This window comes from Ovis aries, chromosome 9 (genome assembly GCF_016772045.2).
Source record: "Ovis aries strain OAR_USU_Benz2616 breed Rambouillet chromosome 9, ARS-UI_Ramb_v3.0, whole genome shotgun sequence".
Classification (NCBI taxonomy): domain Eukaryota; kingdom Metazoa; phylum Chordata; class Mammalia; order Artiodactyla; family Bovidae; genus Ovis; species Ovis aries.
Window position 1 is genome coordinate 17,612,155 of NC_056062.1, and position 20,060 is coordinate 17,632,214.

Genomic DNA, 20,060 nt, shown 5'->3' on the forward strand with positions numbered 1-20,060 from the left:
CAGGGGAGGAAGACGTGCAGACCCTGGGACCTCCGCGCGCCGCACTCGGGCCAGCCGCCTTCGCGACCGCAGCACTTCCGCGAGCGGGCGGGGCGACACAGGTGCGGTTGCCACGGCACCTGGGCCTGGGCGGGGGCTGGGGGGGGACTGCCGCGGAACTACCGGGCGGGGCTCCTCCTTCCCTCTCCCAGTTCCCCGCGGCCCCCAGTGGCGGCGGCGCGCGCGGCCGGGCCTTCTGAAGAGCGCACGGCTGGCGCGCGTTCCACTGTGCAGAAGGGCACTCGGCCGGCCGTGCCGTGCGCCTGCGCAGTGCGGGCCGCTCCCCGCCCCCCTGCCCCGCCGCCCCCTCAGCCGGCCCGCCGGGCCCAGCCTCAGCTCCGCGTCCTCTCTCGGCTCTCAGCCGGCCCTTTACCCTGCAGCAGTCAGCCCGGTGTCCAGCAGCATGTTCAGCTGGGTCAGCAAGGATGCCCGCCGCAAGAAGGAGCCGGAGCTCTTCCAGACGGTGTCCGAGGGGCTGCGGCAGCTGTACGCGCAGAAGCTGCTGCCCCTGGAGGAGCACTGCCACTTCCATGAGTTCCACTCGGCCGCGCTGGAGGACGCCGACTTCGACGACAAGCCCATGGTGCTCCTCGTGGGCCAGTACAGCACGGGCAAGACCACCTTCATCCGGCACCCGATGGGAGCAGGACTTCCCGGGGATGCGCATCGGGCCCGAGCCCACCATCGCGGTCATGCACGGCCCCACCGGGGGCGTGGTGCCTGGCAACGCGCTCGTCGTCGACCCGCGGCGGCCCTTCCGCAAGCTCAAGGCCTTCGGCAACGCCTTCCTCAACAGGTAGCCACCTCTCGACCCGGGGTGGGGGGGAGGGGCCGCCGGGGTCCCGACCTTCCAGTGACTGCTGCCCACGCTGTTCTTTGTCCGAAGCCTCCGCGAGACCCCTCAGCGACCACTCCCCGGAACTGGGTCCCCTGCCACTTTTCCAAAGCAAACCCTTACCAAGGGCTTCTGCGAGTAGGTGTCGCCGGCTCCCGCGGCTCTGTCTTCCCCGCCCCCGGAATTTCCCAGGTTATCGGTTTAACTCCCAACCCCCCACCCTGGCAGATCCCAGGCTCCTCACATCCCTCAGATAGTCTTGGTTGCCACCTCCTTCCCTAAGGCTGGGCGCACCTAATTCATTCAGACCAACCCCCCTCACCCCCTCCCTTCAAGGGTCTGTTTCTTAAGGATCCTGGAAAAATACAGTGAAACTTTTAGCCATTCACTTTGCTGGTGTGTTGTGCCTCCCTGGAGACCGGTGGTTTGTGGAGGAAGGACCGGGGAGATCTGAAACCGATGGACACCTGTTGCTTGAGTTGTTTCAGTCCGGTTTCTTTAGTGATTAGTGAGAGATGGAGTATTTCCTGCCATATCAGTAAACAAGGCTGTCAGAGCCATCAGCAGTTCCAGCCCTCCAAATGTGGATTTCTGAACTCCGAGGGCACCCGGGAAGAACAGCGCCTGCAATAAGGCAGCCATGAGGTTGCACCATTCCTTACCGTGAGCACTGAGGAAACTCAGGATGTGAAAAAACGTAGGATACTGACCCCCAGATAGCTGAGATGCGTGTGAGAGAAATGATTTTAGTGGGTCCAGACTCTTGCATCTTCCCATATGTAGAAAAGTGCTAAATTCCTTGAGATATCTGGTTTTCGTTAATTCACGAAAATAACTTTTGATGTTCAGACTACTTGCGCTTTGTTGCAAACCTGTATGACCTGACACCCTCCCCCCCTTCCCCAGGGTTACTTGAGATTACTCTAAGCTTGAAGTCCTAAAAATTCCCACCAAAAAACCCTAACTCTCAACTTTTAGGTTGTGACTATTTTTTAAGTTGACATTAGCAAGACTGTGTCTGTTAAGGGTTTACTTATTTGATGAAGAAAGCAAGCTCATGCCTGTCAGAATCAGCCCGTCTTCCTGGGTATCCTGAGGACATTGCTCTGGCAGGTGTGGAAGCCTGCAGACAGCAGCAGGGGTACTTTGTGCCGACCTGGTCTGTTCTTGGACTCCCGTGTGAGCAAGGAGGCGTCACACTAATACCCACTCACTTAACACTGGGATCTCAGACATTTTGGAAATGAAACAACAAGGTTTATGTGAAGTCTCTTCTGGGATTTCTAGCTTTGGTAGAGAATCAAAACGCTGATCAAACTGGCCGGTTCTGTGACCAGTGATAACACTTCTGTAATGACAGGTGTCCCGGGACCTGCACCCTTGGGTCTGCCCTGCCTTCCTCGCTGCTGGCTGCAGCGTGCTCTCGCCTCTTACTTCAGACAGAGAAATGTAGGTTCCTCATTTGTTTTTGGAAACGTGTCTGCACCCACATCTGTCCTCCACAGTGGCGTCCGGGGAGGAGGTGACCCACCCACCTCCGTTTCCTGGGGCTTGTCCCGTTCCAGTGCCTCAGAAACTGTCACAGGCTGCATGTGGGACAAAAGGGAACTGCAGCTTCACATTGCACGCTTTTGTTGCTCAGGTGGGAGGAAGGCTGAGACTCCTTGGGAAGTCAATGACAGACCCTCCGAAGTGAGTTGAAGTGATTCTGTTTGATCAAAGTAGCTGTATATGCCTTAGCACTTATAAACCTGCTGCAGGATAATGTATTGAAATTCAATATGTATTTCTTCTGTTTTTTCCATTCGAAGATGGTGCCAGATCTTGGTGTTCCCTTGCCTCCAGGATTTTTTTTAAAAAATTGGAATCAAAGGATGGAGTTGTTTGTTTGTTTAATTTGGCTGCGCTGAGTTTTAGTTGCAGCATGGGGGCTCTTGAGAAAGATCAAAAAGAGTGTCTTTAGAAAGACAATCCTAACATCGTCCATCAGGTGAATGACTGGACCCACTGTGGCGACCCTCACCTGGAACATTGCCCTCTGTGAAACGACGACCATCCGTGCAGCCGCGCCGATGCTGAAAGAGAGCCAGTTCAGAAAGGCCATGTGCTGTAAGGATCCATTTATATGCCATTCTGGAAAAGGCAGGACTGTGGGATCAGCAAACATGGCCAGTGTTAGGACTGTTTGAGGTCAGCGTGTGTTTTGGTGATGGAACTCTTCTGTGTTCTCATTGTGGTGACAGTTACACACATCTGTGCCTGTTAAAACTTGGAACCATATATATGCATGCACACATGGGTCAATTTTTGTGTAAGCAGTTTTTTTTTTAAAGGGAGAGAGAGGTCATTTTTTAAAAACTTCTGCCTTTGGCCCTGTAATATAACCCCCTGGGGGACTTCCTGGGTAGACCAGCATTTAACACTCCAAACTCCCAATGCAGGAGGCCAGGGTTTGATCCCTGGTCAAGAAACTAAATCCTGCATGCTGCAATTAATTTTTTTTTAATGAAAATGCATTTCTTGTAGACTACATATAGTTGGGTCATATTTTTTTTAATCCACTCTAACAGACTCTTGATTGGTGTATTTAGACCATTCACATTGAAGATGATTATTGATACAGTTGGATTAATATCTACTCTGTTTGTAAAGGAACCTTCCATTCATTGCACTTATTCTTTGTTACCTTTTTAAAATATACTCCACTCTTTTTTCTTGTCTTCTCTGACTTTAATGAGCATTTTATATGATTTCATTTTCTCTCTTCTCTTAGCATATCAATTCTTCTTTTGAAAAAAACATTATGGTTGGCCTGGAGTTTGCAATATACATTTGCAGCTAATCTATGTCCACTTTCAAATAACTCTGTTTCACTTTGCAGATAGTGCAAGTACCTCTTAACAGAGTGTTCTCAGTTCCTCCTTCCTGTTCCTTATAACGTTGCAGTTGTTCATTTCACTCATTCATAAGCTATGATCACCAGCACCTTGTTGCTGTTTTTATTTTGAACAGTTATATATTGAATCAGTTAATAATAGAAAACATGAGGGAATTTGCCAGTGGACTGGGGGTTAGGGCTCCATGCTCTCAATGCTGAGGGTGTGGATTCAATCCCTGGTCCGGGAGCGAGGATCCCACAAGCCACGAGGCGTCGCCAAAAACAAAAAAGGAAAGAAAAAAGAATGAAATGCTTTCTTTTACCTTCATTTATTCTTTCTCTAATGCTTTCCCTTTTTAAATGTTGATCTGAATCTCTGACCTATTAGTATATATGATTTTCCTTTTCTCTGAAGAACAAAGTTTTTGCAAGGCAGGTCTCCTGGCAATGCATTCCTTCAGTTTTTGTCTGAGGAAGTCTTTATTTCTTCTTTCTTTGGATATACAGCCATAGGTGGGTGGTTTATTCATTCACCTCTTCAGACGTGTTACTTCATTCTCTTGCTCGTGGTTTCTGACAAGACAGATGTGATTCTTTACTTTGTTCCTCTACGAGTGAGGTGGTTTCCCCCCCTCGGGCTTTCCTTAAGGATTTGTCTTTGGTTTTCTGCAGTTTGAATATGATGTGCCTGGGTGTAGTCCTTTGGTGATATGTCCTGATTGGTTGTTCTCTGAAATTCCTGGATGTGTCCTCTGGGATCTGCCATTAATTTTGGAAAATTCTCAGCCATTGTGACTTCAGATGTTTCTTCTGTTCATTTCTTTGGTTCATCGTCTCATGTTTCAATTATGCGTATATTACACCTTTTGTAATTGTCTCACAATTCTTGGATATTCTATTCCTTTTTCTCCCCCTCCCCGTTAGTTTTTCTCTTTGTTTTTTAGTTGGACACGTTTCTATAATATAAATTAATGCTTACTGAATTCTTTCCTCAGCTATGTCCCGTCTAGTGATGAATGTATCAAAGGCATTCTTTATTTCTGTTACTGTATTTTTGATTTCTGGCATTTATTTTTGCTTCTTTATTAGAGTTCCCATATCTCAGCTTATATTGCATGCATGCTCAGTTGCTTCAGTCATGTGTGACTCTGCAACCCCATAGACTATATAGCCTGCCAGGCTCCTCTGTCCATGGGATTTTCCCAGACCAAACCTGTATCTTCTGCATTGCAGGTGGATTCTTTACCACTGAGCTTCCGAGGAAGCCCCTGCTTATATTACCCATCGGTTTTTTAGTAGGTTGTCCACTTTTTTCCCTTTACAGCCCCTAGCACGTTAATCATAGTAAAACTCTCAGTCTAATAATTGCACAATCTTTGCCATACCTGAGCCAAGTTTTCATGCCTGCTTTTCCTCAGGCCTCCTCAAGGTCTGCTTTTTCTTGCCCTTAGTTTGACTTGTAACTTTGTGTGGAAAGCTGGATTTGTGGTAGATGTCAGAGGCTTCAGAGGCTTCAGGTGTCTTCTGTTGTCTCCCTGTTGTCTCTGGGTTTTCCCAGAAACTCTATCTGAAATGGAGTCTGTGTCTGGCAGCGACCGTGGAATAATGCCTGGCTTTTCTACCAGAGCCCCGAGCATGTGGTGGAGAGATGCTGGGTGAGGGAGGCATTCCTATGAGTTAGACTGTTTTTGTGGTCGTGAGGTCCTGGGCTGTGCCCTTCAGAAGTTTCTTAGCTCCCACCCATCCTTTTTTTTTTTTTTTTTTTCATCCCAGTTGTAAGACAGGAAGGCTAGAAGAGGTTCCAGTTGTCAAGGTGCACTTTGCCCTTCCCCCATGTCTGATAAGGCTGTCTGATAAAGTAGTTTATTCTGAGGGAAGAAGCACCCTTTGGTGTGGATGTTTTTGAAAATGGTTATTTTTCTCTGGGTACATTTCTAAACTGTTAGTTTTCTTCTCTTCCCTGTCTAAATAGTGTAATTTTTTTTTTCTCAAGTCTTTATCATGAAGACCCCATGGGGCTCCTGGAAATAAAACTCATGTAAGCGTGTCATCCCCCTTCCCTCCCCCTAGCTCAGGAATTTTAAGTTTCATCTCGCCACCTCTAGCCTGCAGCATTTGTCAACTACTGTTTATGTGGTTCTACCAGTTCCTGGCTTTTGGAGGATTCTGCCCCAGGAAAGCTGTGAAAGCGAAAAAGCGGTTGTTCTGTTCATTTTTGCTTCGTGTTTTTTGTTGGACTATTTTTAGGTATATCTCAGTTCAATTCAGTCACTCAGTCATATCCAGCTCTTTGTGACTCCATGGACTGCAGCACGCCGGGCTTCCTTGTCCATCACCAACTCCTGGAGGCTGCTCAAACTCATGTCCATCGGGTCAGTGATGCCATGCAACCATCTCATCCACTGTTGCCTCCTTCTCTTCCTGCCTTCTATCTTTCCCAGCATCAGGGTCTTTTCCAATGAGTCAGTTCTTTGCATCAGGTGGCCAAAGTATTGGAGCTTCAACTTCAGCATGAGTCCTTCCAATAAATATTCAGGACTGATTTCTTTTATGGATGGACTGGTTAGATCTCCTTGCAGTCCAGGGGACTCTGAAGAGTCTTCTCTAGCACCACAGTTTATCGGTTATCAACATCAACACCACAGGGTATCAGTTCTTTGGCACTCAGCCTTCTTTATGCTCCAACTCTCACATCCATACATGACCACTGGAAAAATCATAGCTTTGACTAGACAGACCTTTGTTGGTAAAGTAATGTCTCTGCTTTTTAATATGCCGTCTAGGTTGGTCATAGCTTTTCTTCCAAGGAGCAAGCATCTTTTAATTTCATGGCTGCAGTCATTTTGGAGCCCAAATGGGATTTGGGATCTGCAGGGATTTTGGAGCCCAAGAAAATAAAATCTCTCACTGTTTCCATGGTTACCCCATCTATTCGCCATGAAGTGATGGGACCGGATGCCATAATCTTAGTGTTTTGAATGTTGAGTTTTAATCCAACTTTTTCACTCTCCTCTTTCACTTTCATCAAGAGGCTCTTTAGTTTTTTGCTTTCTGCCATAAGGGTGGTGTCATGTGCATATCTGAGGTTATTTATATTTCTCCTGGTAATCTTGATTCCAGCTTGCAGTTCATCTAGCCTGGCATTTTGCATAGTGTACTTTGCATATAAGTTAAATAAGCAGAGTGACAATATACAGCCTTGACATACTCCTTAGGTATATCTACATTTAGGCTTATTATATCTTCTTGGTGAGTGGACATTTTGAAATCATTTAATGCCCCCCTTTATCTCTGGTAATTTCCTTCCTCCAAAGTCTGCTTCTTCTGGTGTTAATATAGTCACTCTACAGAAAGAAATATTGTTTGTATGGCTTGTTTCACCCATCCTTCTACTAAAACACGAAGTAGATTTCCGGAAGAGAGCATGGATTTGGGTCTGATAGTCCCTCTCTTTTAGTCTGTGCATTTAGACCATTTACATGTAATGAGACCATTTACATTTAATGTGACCTTTAATATATTTGAGTGTAAGTCTGTCATTTTATTATTTGTGTTGTGTTTGTCCCCTGTGTGTGTTTATTGAGGTATAGTTGACATATAACTATCCTCTATATTTTTATTTCTATTTTTTTTCCTTTCCTGGATTACTTGAATGTTGCTCAGTGTTCCTTTTTTTTCCTTCTGTTTCATTTTTTTCTTCCAGTTTTATTGAGATAGAATTGACATATAACACTGTATAAGTTTAAGGTCTACAGAATGATTTGACTTACATACATCTTGAAATGGTTACCACAGTAGGTTTAGTGAACACTTATCATTTCATATAGATACAAAATGAAAAAAAGAAAAATAGTATTTTTCCTTATTAGAACTGTTGAGATTTACTGTCTTCAGTTCAGTTCAGTTCAGTCACTCAGTCGTGTCCGACTCTTTGCGACCCCATGAATTGCAGCACGCCAGGCCTCCCTGTCCATCACCAACTCCCGGAGTTTACTCAGACTTACGTCCATCGAGTCGGTGATGCCATCCATCCATCTCATCCTCTGTCGTCCCCTTTTCCTCCTGCCCCCAATCCCTCCCAGCATCAGAGTCTTCTCCAATGAGTCAACTCTTCACATGAGGTGGCCAAAGTACTGGAGTTTCAGCTTTAGCATCATTCCTTCCAAAGAAATCCCAGGGCTGATCTCCTTTAGAATGGACTGGTTGGATCTCCTTGCAGTCCAAGGGACTCTCAAGAGTCTTCTCCAACACCGTAGTTCAAAGGCAGCAATTCTTCGGCACTCAGCTTTATTCACAGTCCACCTCTCACATCCATACATGACCACTGGAAAAACCATATCCTTGACTAGAGGGACCTTTGTTGGCAAAGTAATGTCTCTGCTTTTGAATATGCTGTCTAGGTTGGTCATCACTTTCCTTCCAAGGAGTAAGCATCTTTTAATTTCATGGCTGCAGTCATCATCTGCAGTGATTTTGGAGCCCCCAAAAATAAAGTCTGACACTGTTTCCACTGTTTCCCCATCTGTTTCCCATGAAGTGATGGGACCAGATGCCATGATCTTCATTTTCTGAATGCTGAGCTTTAAGTCAACCTTTTCACTCTCCTCTTTAATAATTTTCATATATAACATAGAACAGTGTTTATTAATTGTTATTTATTGTGTTGTAGATTATATCCCTAGTACTTATTTATCTTACAACTGAAAGTTTGTACCTTTTTAAAAAAAATGTATTCATAGATAAGGTTTATTCCAGTGTTTACATAAAAATGAGTTGATGTAGAACAGGAAAAGATTTTTCCAAAGGGTTAAAATGTATCAAACAGCAGAACTTGGTCCTTCCATTTAGTTTGAATTCAGTTGGCTGACTGCACCATTATTAATATCCACCCTCACTAATCATTTTCATCACACACAATATCAAAAGTCTTCTGGTGGCACTTCCTATTTCCCTGGCAGTCTCTTATCCTGGCCTCTGATCCTCCAGGCCAGCTGAGCATCCTTTGAGGAGAGCATGACACGGCCGGCGTGTGAGGAGAGGAGACAGGCATCCTGGAAGAGATGAACTGGAAACGCTTCTGCGGCCTCTTGCAGGGCCAACAGGGCCTGGGTTTGCCAACTGAAGTCCACACCACGAGTGAATTTAACAGGTATTTCTCTTGCTGGTGAAGGAACGGGGATGGGGGGAGGAGTGGAGAGGAGAAGGAGACTCAGGAGAAGATAGACTTTCTCTGCGAGTCCTGGTGCTTACTCTTGGGACCTAACTGGTGGCTGATGTCGGCTCCAGGGGGCTTAGAGATGGCGGGCATGGCTCTCCTGGTCTGGGCAGCTGTGGTGGGAGAGGAGGAGACAGTCTCTCAGGGCAGGGGAAGGGATGGGAGGCTGGTTGGATGAGAGAGTTGCAGGCAGCAGAAGGGGGTCTGTCTTAGCAGCAGGCGTGTGCCCTTCTGGAGCGCTCCAATCGATGCCTGCCGGAGTGCATGTCTCCGGCAAGCCTGTGGACGGGAGGATGTGCCTGGACATGGGCCGGGTGGCGGGCGGGTGGCGGGAGCCAGGCTGGCCGGGCACCCCTCGGTGTTTCGGGCTCGTGGCTCTGGTACGCCGGTGGCGGGCATGCAGAGGGTGTTTCGGCCCCGGGGCTCCTTCTAGATCTGGGTCCGGGGGCAGAGGCCGGGAGGGCTGGGTCTCCTCGGCCGGCTACCTGACCCAGCTGGGTGGTGCTCTGAAAGTTTGTACCCTTTGACCAGATTGTTCCAATTCCCCTCCCAACACCCCTCTGCGTACTTCCAGTAATGATAAATCCGATCTCTTTTTCTATGAACTTGTTTATTTTTGGAGTATAATTGACTATAGCACTCTGTTAGTTCCCCGGTGCACAGCATAGTGATCAGACATTTCTATACATTTCAAAATGATCGCCGTAAATCTAGTTATCATCTGTCAGCACGAAAGGTATTACTTTATTACTGACTATACTCCCCTACATTATTATCGACTGTATTGTTGATTATATTCTTAGTGTTCCATTTTAATCATTTTTATTGATGTTTTTCACCATGTATCTCTGTATTTTAGTGTTTGCTCTGGAGATTATAGTGTTCATATTTAGCTTTTCTCTGTCTGCTTGGAAATAGGATTGTGCCATATCAAGGGGAACATGGAAGCCACACCACCACTTAGTGCTACATCTTCGTGCATCAGAAACTGCTTCAGACAGTGTTGGAAATCCTGGTTTCTGCTGTCATACGTATATGCATACAGAATAGTCTCGGCACTTCCCTGGTGGTCCAGTGGCTAGGCCTCTGGGCTCCCAGTGCACGGGGCCTGGGTTTGATCCCTGGTCAGGGAACTAGATCCCCCCTGCTGCAGTGAAGATGGAAGGTCCCAAGTGCCACAGCTACATAAATACATAAAAATACATATTTCTTAAATAAGAAGTGTGAAAAGCTGGCTGCTTTGGCCACGTCTCTACAATTAGGGACGCCCTGGCTGTCCAGCGATTAAGGCTAGGAGCGCCCACTGCCGTGGGCAAGGGTTCCACCCCTGGTCGGGGAACCAAGATCCCACACGTTGGATGGCACAGACCGAAAAACCACAAGTCTCATACTTACATAGTTATTTCTAGTACTACATGCCATTTCTAGTGCTCTTCCTTTATTCTGGAAATGTGTTTCCCTCTGGTATTTTTCTCTTTGAATCTGAAGAATTTCCTTCAGCCTTTCTTTCAGAGTGGGTCTGCTAGAGAGCTCCCTCCTCGCTTTAGTGCAGATGGTACAGGAGGTGAGGATCCAGCGTAGCGCTGCTGATCAGTGAGTGTCCAGGGTGCCTGGTCACTGCTAAACTGCCTTGTGTGAACGTCATGGTTAGCGTACTGGAATTGCCTGGTTTCAGTCACAGGACATGCTTGCCACACGGCAGACAGCTGCCTTGTCCTGCGCCAAACAGGCAGAGGCAGCTGAGCCGGGACGAGTGCCGTCTGACGGCTGCCTTCGCGCCTTCTGACTCAGTGACCCGCATTCTCGAGGTTTGTGCTCCCCTTCCCTTGTGATGGAGCAAAGTCCAGGCCTCAGCCATGCGCTTCCACGGTCACCTGGTGACATGGGAGTGCTGTGCGCCAGCTTTCCCAAAACCATCAGATGTTTCTCTTTGGTAGTACAGGATTAAATAGGAATTTAATAGAATTAAATGGAATTAAATAGGTTTCTTTCCCCCCTCATTAAAGAAATTTCAGGCTTTAGAAGAAGGCAGGGGAATACTGGGGGGTTTAGGGATCTCTTGAAATCATTTCAGGCCAGGCTGGCTTTTCAAAAATATTTAATATTTATTTATCTATTTGGTTACGTCAGGTCCTAGTTTCGACATGTGGGATCTTCGTTGTGGACTCTCTAGATGTTGGCTTAGTTGCTCCATGGCGTGTGGGATCTTAGTTCCCCAACCAGGAATTGAACCTTTGTTCTCTGCATTGCAAGGCAGATCTTCACCACTGAAACACTAGGGAAGCACCAGGCATATGTATGCAGACCAAGATACACGACCTTTAGACGCGCAGAAAGGTCCCCTTCTCAGGAAGGCCTTCCCCATCTGCCCCATTTAAGGCTGTGAGTCGACGATACCCCACCTCCTCCTGCTCTGTTTCTCTCATGTTACTTATCACCGTTTAAGACAGGGTTTGCTTATTTGCCAGGTTTGTCTGTCTCATTAGTTGCAGTGTCTTAAGTGCCTAGTGTTGCCTTTGCCAGCAAAGGTCCGTCTAGTCAAGGCTGTGGTTTTTCCATTGGTCCTGTATGGATGTGAGAGTTGGGCTGTGAAGGAAGCTGAGCACTGAAGAATTGATGCTTTTGAACTGTGGTATTGGAGAAGACTCTTGAGAGTCCCTTGGACTGCAAAGAGATCCAGCCAGTCCATTCTGAAGGAGATCAGCCCTGGGATTTCTTTTGGAAAGAATGATGCTAAAGCTGAAACTCCAGTACTTTGGCCACCTCATGTGAAGAGTTGACTCATTGGAAAAGACTCTGATGCTGGGAGGGATTGGGGGCAGGAGGAAAAGGGGACGACAGAGGATGAGATGGCTGGATGGCATCACTGACTCGATGGACGTGAGTCTGAAGGAACTCTGGGAGTTGGTGATGGACAGGGAGGCCTGGCGTGCTGCGATTCATGGAGTCGAAAAGAGTTGGATGCGACTAAGCGACTGAACTGAACTGAAGTGCCTAGAATGGTGCATGCTCAGTAAATATATGTATATATATATATCTATATTTTTTACCTTGCTGCACGGCTTGTGGGATCTTAGTTCCCTGATCAGAGATTGAACCCAGGCCCTCAGCAGTGAAAGCATGGAGTCCTAACCACTGGACTGCCAGGGAATTCCCTCAGTAAATATTTCTTGGATGAAAGAACACAGTTTTGCAACTTGATTTTCTTTCTGTTTACAAAGAAGTTGTCCCTGACATCCTCCCATGGTGTACATAACCACACCGGGCACCTCCTCTCTTTTCATGTTCCCCCTGCTACCCTTGGGCTTCCCAGGTGGCGCTGGTGGTAAAGAACCTGCTTGCCAAGGCAGGAAACATAAGAGCCCCAGCTTCGATCCCTGGGTCAGGAAGATCCTCTGGAGGAGGGCATGGCGACCCACTCCAGTATTCTTGCCTGGAGAATCCCCACGGACAGAGGAGCCTGGCGGGCTACAGTCCACGGGGTCGCAAAGAGTCGGACACGACTGAGTGACTAAGCACAGTCTGTTGAAGGAGGTTGTACAGGTGTCATGAGTCAGAAGCTGGCAGGTAAGTGCTGAAAAGCAACCGTGCTATGGAGCCTAAGACCCTGGAGAGCATCACAAGGCGTTGGCAGTGCAACCGCCTCCTGGGAAAAGCAGGAGGCTCCAGCTCGCGCCTCGCCTTTGCTGCTTGCTGATAGGAAATGAACACGTGCCTGCCAGGTGCCACTGCTGTGTGATGAGACGGGGGTGCAGCCCAGGTCTGTTTCCTTTGCTGTGCCGTTTGCAGCACTCCAGACCCACCTGCCTGGCTGCTGTCTATCTCTGGCTGACGGCTTGTGATTGGCCCCCAGCTCACTTCTGCAGGGGAGCAGGGCTTCTTGTCAAAACCACCTGGGTTCCAGGCAGTAGAGGAAACATCTAAGAGGAAAGAATACAGGGATTGTGTCTTGGGGAAAATGGGATGGTTTTGAATAAGTCTTCGTGTTTGGAAAGGGTGTTAAGGAAAAAGGCATCTGTGCAAATTACTTTGGTCACCTCCTTTCAGAAAACCTCCTTGATGGTTCGTCTAGTGGTTAAGAATCTGCCAATGACACAGGTTCCATTCCTGGTCCAGGAATGTTCTATATGCTGCAGGGCAACGAAGCCTGTGTACCATACCCCTGAGCCTGTGCTCCGGAGCCTGCAGGCCGCAGCGCCTGAAGCCCACACAGCCTAGAGCCAGTGCTGCGCAGCTAGAGAAGCCCCCGCAGCGAGAAGCCTGCATCCCGCAACCAGAGAGCGGTGCCCCCTTGCCGCAGCCAGAGAGGCCCCCGCAGCGAGAAGCCCGCACCCCGCAACCAGAGAGCGGCACCCCCTTGCTGCAGCCAGAGAAGGCTCCTGTGCGGCCGCGGAGACCTGGCCCAGCCCGGAGTAAATACATAAATGATAAGAGGAAGGAAGATCATAGGAAATCTTAAAGAAATATCTCGGACCACTGAAAGATCCTTAGGGGTTCCAAGGAGACAAAAAATTATTATGAAGTGAATGCTTAACCCCTGCTTGTTATACTCAACATATTCTAAAATTAATTTTTATTGGAGTAGAGTTGCTTTGCAGTCTTACTTTAGTTTCTGCTGTACAGCAAAGTGGATCAGTTATATGTATACACATATCCCCTCTTTTTTAGATTTCTTTTCCTACTTAAGTCAGCACAGAGCATTGGGTAGAGTTCCCTGAGCTATACAGTACGTTCTCGTTAATTCTCTCTCTTATACGTCAGTAGTGTACATGTGTCAATCCTCAACATATTTATTTTAGACGAGGTGGTTGATGGTATTGTGTACAGTATTAATACCCCCCCCCCGCCCCCCACACACACTTTGAATTTACTTCTGTTACCTGTTCAGAAACTAAAGTTTCTGTCTGTTTCTGGCTTTGGTTCCTTCAGTTCTTGCTTGGTTTGTTTTGAGGCTCTGTTGTTAGGCATGTGGATATTTATGACATGCCTTCCTGCTGAATTATCACTATGAGAAGTCTGTCTTCTATCTCTAGAAGTCTAGAGACTTCTTCAGTGTTCTTCAGCATTCTGATGTGTAAAGTATGCATGCTATGGCTTCTAAGCAGTTACTTTAAAAAATCTGCAGCTTTACTTCAGAACATGACAGTTTTATTGAGATACAGTTCACACGGCGTCAGTTCACCCACTTAATATGTATAGTTCAGTGGTTAGTAGACTCACAGGGTTGTGCAGCCGTGGCCACGGCAACTCTCAGAACATTTTCCTCATCTCGAAAGAATCCCACGTTAGCACTCATTCCCCGTTTCATTCAGACTCCCCACCCCCATGAGCCCGGGGCAGCCACTAATTTATTTTCTGTCTCTATACATTTGCCTCTTCTAGACATTTCATATGCATGAAATCATACTATGTGTGGTTTTTATGGCTGGCTTCTTTCACTTGGTATAATGTTCTCAAGGGTCCTAAGTGTTATAGCATGTTTCAGTATTTTATCCAACCATTGTTTCTGTTTTCTTAAAAAAAAAAAAATAGACTTTATTTTTTAGAGCACTTTTAGGTTTGCAGCAAAATTGAATAGACAGTGCAGAGAGCTCCCATATATTGGGTTAGCCAACAAGTGCGTTCATGTTTTTCTGTAATATCTTATGGAAAAACCCAAACAAACTTCTTTAGCCAACCCAATACTTCTCCCACCCCATAGCTTCCACCACCAACATCCCTCACCACTGTGGTTATAGTTGACAAATCTACACTGATACCATGATCACCCAGAGTCCAGAGTTTACACTAGGGCTCACTCCCTGTTTTACGCCTTACGGGTTTTGGAAGTGTAGAATAACATGTTTGTACCTTTACAGTATCATGCAGAGGAGTTTCATTTCCTTAAATCCCCTGTGCTCTGTCTGTTCATCCATGCCCTCTCCCCACCCCTGACAACCACTGATCGTTTTTACTGTCTCAACAGTGTTGCTTTTCCCAGAATATCATATATTTGGAATTCTATACTATGTGGCCTCTTTAGACTGTCTTATTTCACTTAGTAATGTGCATTTAAAGTTCTTCCGAGCCTTTTTACGTTTGCTAGCTCATTTTTAAAAAGTGGTGGATAATATTCCATTGTATGGATGTACTCCAATTTATCTTTTGTTTTGGCCATGCTGTGTGGCATACTGGACCTTGGTTCCCCAGCCAGGGATTGAACCCATGTCCCTTGCATCAGGAGCATGGAATCTGAACCACCGTACTGCCAGAGAAGTCCCTCTATTCACTTATTGGAGGATATTTTGGTTACCAACAAGTTTTGGCAATTATGAATTGAGCTTCTCTAAACATTTGTGTGCAGGTGTTTTTGTGGACTTCACTTTTCATAATTTATTTGGAATTAATATTCTGCCACTTCACATGTAATATAGAAATCCTGCGAATGTGTACCCCCATCTCACCCACTCTGATAGTCTAGATGTTATATGTATTACATCTACATATCTTACAAATTTGACAGGACAATCGTATATTTTTTTAACTTTAATTGTATTTTTTCCAAGTTTATAACTTTTTTCTTTGATTTTAATCAGACATTTGTTTTTTTGGATTCTGTTTGTTCCTTTCTAAAAATATAAGTTTCCACCTGGCATAATTCCTCTTCAGCTAAAGCATTTCTTTTAGCACAGGGCTATTGGCATTTCTCTCAGTTTGTGTTTTTAATTGAAAATGCGTTTGGGGGCCTCCCTGGTGTTCCAGAGTCTGAAGCTCTGTGCTCCCAATGCAGGGGCCCTGGGTTCCATCCCTGGTCAGGGAACTGCATCTCACATGTCACAGCTAAGAGTTCGCGTGCCGCAAAGAAGACAAGATCCCTTGAAGGATATTTTTGGTGTACAGAATTATAGTTGGACAGAGTTTTCTTGTTGTTGTTTTTAAGCATGTGAAAGGTGAAGTTACACAGTCCTCTGGAGCCCATTATTTCTGAGAAGTCAGCAATCGTTTTGAATTATTGTGTCCTTATATGTGATGTGTTGTTTTTCTCTGGATGTTTTCAAGATTTTCTCCTTACGTTGCTTTTCATCAGTTTGGCTCTGATGTGCCTGGGTGTAGTTTTATTAACTTTTACGCTAAATGGGGTTTACTGAGTTTCTTGAATCTGTACATTTTTGTTTTTCACCAAATTTGGGATAATCTTTGCCATTTGTTCTTCAGTCCGTTTTTCTGCCTAGTTCCCTCTCTTCTCCTCCTAGGATGTATGCTAGACTTGTGAAAATTATCTTTTTAATCCCCGAGGCTAATCTTTAAATTATTTCCTTTTCTCTATTCTTAAGATTGGATGATTTCTATTCATCTGTCTTTTAGTTCTCTGACTTTTTCCTTCTATCATATCCATTCTGCTATTAAGCCCTTTATTTGAATTTTAAAATTTCCGATATTACGGGTTTTTTTAGTCCTCAAATTTCCATTTGGCTGTTTTATTGTTTCTATTTCTCTGCTGAGGTTTTCAATATGTGCACTCATTAGGAGAATCTTTTCTTTCACATCCTTGAGTATAATTAAGCTGGCAAAGGATTTTAAGGCAGCTAATTCCAACATCTCACTCTTTCCTGGTTCTTCATTTTTGTGAGTAATTTTGGACTATGTCCTGGACATTGTGAAGGTGTATCATGGAGAAGGGAGTTTCTGTTCTATTCCTCTGAAGAGTGTTCATTTGTGTTTGTTGTAGTAGGCAGTGCTGTTGGCTTCATACTGAAAATTCTGCCTCTGGGCAGCAGCTCAAATCTCATTTCAGTTCTTGTATTCTTTTTGTTAAAAAGTATTTATTTATTTGGCTGTGTTGGTCTTAGTTGTGGCATGCAGGATCTTTCACTGTGGCATGCACCCTGAGTTGCCCATGGCATGTGGGATCTGGTTCCCCAGCCAGGGATTGAACCCAAGTCCCCTGCGTCAGAAGGAGGACTCTTCACTCCTGGCCCACCAAGGAAGTCCGTCAGTTCTTTTTTTCGTGGCTTCACTGCTTGGAGGCTGCTCCACACACGCATAGTTGGGTTGTCTGGTGAATTAGGGAGCATTTGCAGAATTTGGGGCTTTCTGTCTTTCCTTCTCTTTTTTTTTTTCAGGATTCCTCACTCATTTTTCAGTTGCTGTGGTTGCCCCAAACTTGGCAAGCTATCAAAACTGTTTTTTTCTATCAAAGATTTAACTGCTCCACCTGGTATGTGAGTGAACTGGAACAAATTGGCCTTCTTGGCAACCAAACATTTGTATTCATCTCAGCCTGTGGTTTTGACTTAGGATGTTGTCAGCAAGCTAAACTATTAATAGTTACAAGGTTGTCGTAGCTTATAAAAGAATTAATTATAGAAATAAAAACTGTAGTAATTAACATTAACTTAGTGGTATGTTTAGAGTGAGTAGAATAGGCACCAATGAAAAGAACATTAGGTTCTGGCGTAAAACATCCAGCCCTTCTCCACCCAGGCACACACAATCTGGGGTGCACAGCCTGTGTTTTTCTTTAAAAGATTGAGGCCTTATCCTGGCTTTCCTCATGACCCATGTTTTCATGCGAACCCAGCTGGATTTACTTCAGGCCAGTCTGTACCGCCACTGAATCAGAGGGAAGTATCTTTGCCATGGGATGATTCTTTTTTCCAAAGTTGTCTCTAAATGGACTTCCCTGGTGGTACAGTGGATGAGAATCTGCCTGCCATTGCAGGGGACACAAGTTTGATTCCTGGTCCTGGAGAATCCCACATGCCAAGGGGCAGCTAAGCCCGCAAGCTGTAACTGCTGAAACCCGCATACCCGGAGCCTGGGCTCTGCAACAGGAGCAGCCCCCCCCCCCCCCCCCCCCCCCGCAGTGAAGAGTAGCCCCTGGTTGCCACAAAGAGAAAGCCTGTGCGCGGCATCGAAAACCCAGCCCAGCTATTAATCAGTTATATATAAAGTGTCTTTCATTGTAAAGGCGGTGAGAAAATACCTTCCCTGTTGTTGCCCACAGGCCACCGGTTAGGGACACAGATGCTCAGAGAAGTCGGGACACCCGTGGCCATCAGTGCATGGCTCCCTTTAAAATGCCATTCCTCCAGCCTGTGCTTTAGATCCAGCACTTCTTTTCCCAAAGTACCTCTGAGGCCAGTTTCTCGCGTAGGGACTTCCCAGGTGGTCTAGTGGCTAAGAATCTGAGCTTCCAATACAGGGGGCCCAGGTTCGATCCCTGGTCAGGGAACTAGATCCCACATGCCGCAACTAAAGATCCTGAGTGCCGCAGTGAAGACCGAAGATCCCATGTGCCTCAACTAAGACCCAGCACAGCCAAATGCAAAATTAAAAAAAATAATAATAATAATTTAAAAAAGAGATTCTAACATAAATCAAGGATGGGAGATAACATCCGACAGCAGGAAGGCACGGCAGGTCCCCAAGGCCCGCATCCTCCCATGCAGAGTGGGGAGATCAGTCAGTGTGGGGCTGCCCTGTTTCAGGGGGCTCTTGTCAGAGGTGAAGTTGCTCATTTGCTGGGTCCCCAGGCTAACAGTGCACCAGTGGGCCCTTCCCGAACCTGCCGTCAAAGCTGTGAGGATCGACCAGAGAACTGGTTGAATTCCTCTGTGTCTCCTTCCTTTTCCCAGGACCTGCTTGTCCCCTGTTCATCTCTCTTGGGCGTAGATTTTTCCAGGGAGGCCTCTTTCAGTCTTCTGAGGGGGCGTTTCCAGGCCTGGCTGAGTAGGCTCCAACCCAAAGGCTGTGGCTGAGCGTGGAGGCCTGACTCCCGCAGAAGATCGTGGACAGATGGTGTCTCTCTTGAGTTGTGCCAACCCAGCTGGAGTAAAATCTCTGGAATCCACTTCAGTGTTTGATTAGTAGGGTAAAGGAGCAGTCGGTCTTACAAACCCAGAGGATTACACATTACATTTTACTCTTTTCTTTTGAGTAAATGTGATATGATCCAAAGTGTTTGGAAAAGACAGACCAGTGCCCTCTGTTACATTACGTTGGATTGTTTATTAATATATGTTCTTTTTCACTGTTGTATCAGCTTTGATTCCATTTCTGATCCACGTCATTTTCATCTTTGGCTACGTGTTTGTGGATGGCCATGTGTACAGTGAGCTGGGCCAGAGTCTTATAGATACTGTCATTTGTGTCCTGAGACTGACCTGGCTTTCAGCATTTTCCATGTAGGCACATTTTAAAATCATTTCAGCGCATTTAGGACACTGAAGTTGGGTGGAAAGAATGGCACAAATGCAGTTGAACAGGCGCCTCTGGAGCTCTGAAGTGTCAGGGCGTTTCCCTGTTGGTGTTTAAGACAGGTCTGTTTGGCCACCGTGCACTGGGCTCCAGTGCCTCTGGTTACCTAATTGGTTTGCTGCTAATGGTGCATAATGTACTTCTGCCAACGTTTGCGTGGATGTCAAAGAACAAATTCATATTGCCTTCTCTCCAGTCCAGAAAAAGAGAGGGAGAGAGAATGGGAGCCTGAGCAGATGTGGACCCAGACTCTGTGCAAAGGCCAGAGGGAGACAGGAGACAGTGTCTGTGGTGAGACTGGTTCCAGGGTTCTAGGTGTAAGAAGCGTGGCCCCTGAGGCCTGTGTCCCTGAGACCTCATTCCCTGGACTCCTGCTCAGTGATGAATGGAGCCCAAAGATGTTGTGATGGACCTGAGAGAACCAGAATGTCAGAGGATGAAGGTGCCTTGGGCTGTGAGGTTTGGCCTCCTTGTTTGATGTCTCAGGAAGCCCAGGCTCCAAGAGCTGAAGCACTTTAACTGTTGCCTTACAGCTGCTTCATGACCAGGCCTACTAGCTGGGTCATCCCAAGAGTGGCAGCAGAACTCCTGAGGACCTTGTGCTTTGGACTTGAAAGGTCCTCTGTCTGATAAACTGTGGATGTCTCCATCATTGTATCCGCGGTCTTTCTTTGGTCCCACAGCTGAGCTACAGGGCTTGTTGGCCTCCAGGTGCAGCCCAGCAGGTGGCCCTGGTCAGGTGTGACTGTGTCCTTGTAAGAAAAGGAGATTAGGATCCAGACACATACACAGAGGGACGCCCACATGAGGACACAGCAAGAAGGACAGACATCCCAGAAGAAACCAGCTCTGCC

General features: G+C 46.4%; 1 protein-coding gene across 1 annotated transcript in view; it reads left to right on the plus strand.

Moving 5' to 3' along the window:
• Window positions 1–264: 264 nt before the first annotated feature.
• The window catches only part of LOC132660280 (EH domain-containing protein 1-like), a 29,126-nt gene continuing 9,330 nt past the window's right edge, over window positions 265–20,060 (plus strand). Inside the window, exon 1 of the mRNA XM_060419991.1 lies at window positions 265–835. Coding sequence (XP_060275974.1) covers window positions 443–835 — 393 coding nt within the window. The 5' untranslated portion in view covers window positions 265–442. The remainder of the gene's footprint in view (window positions 836–20,060) is intronic.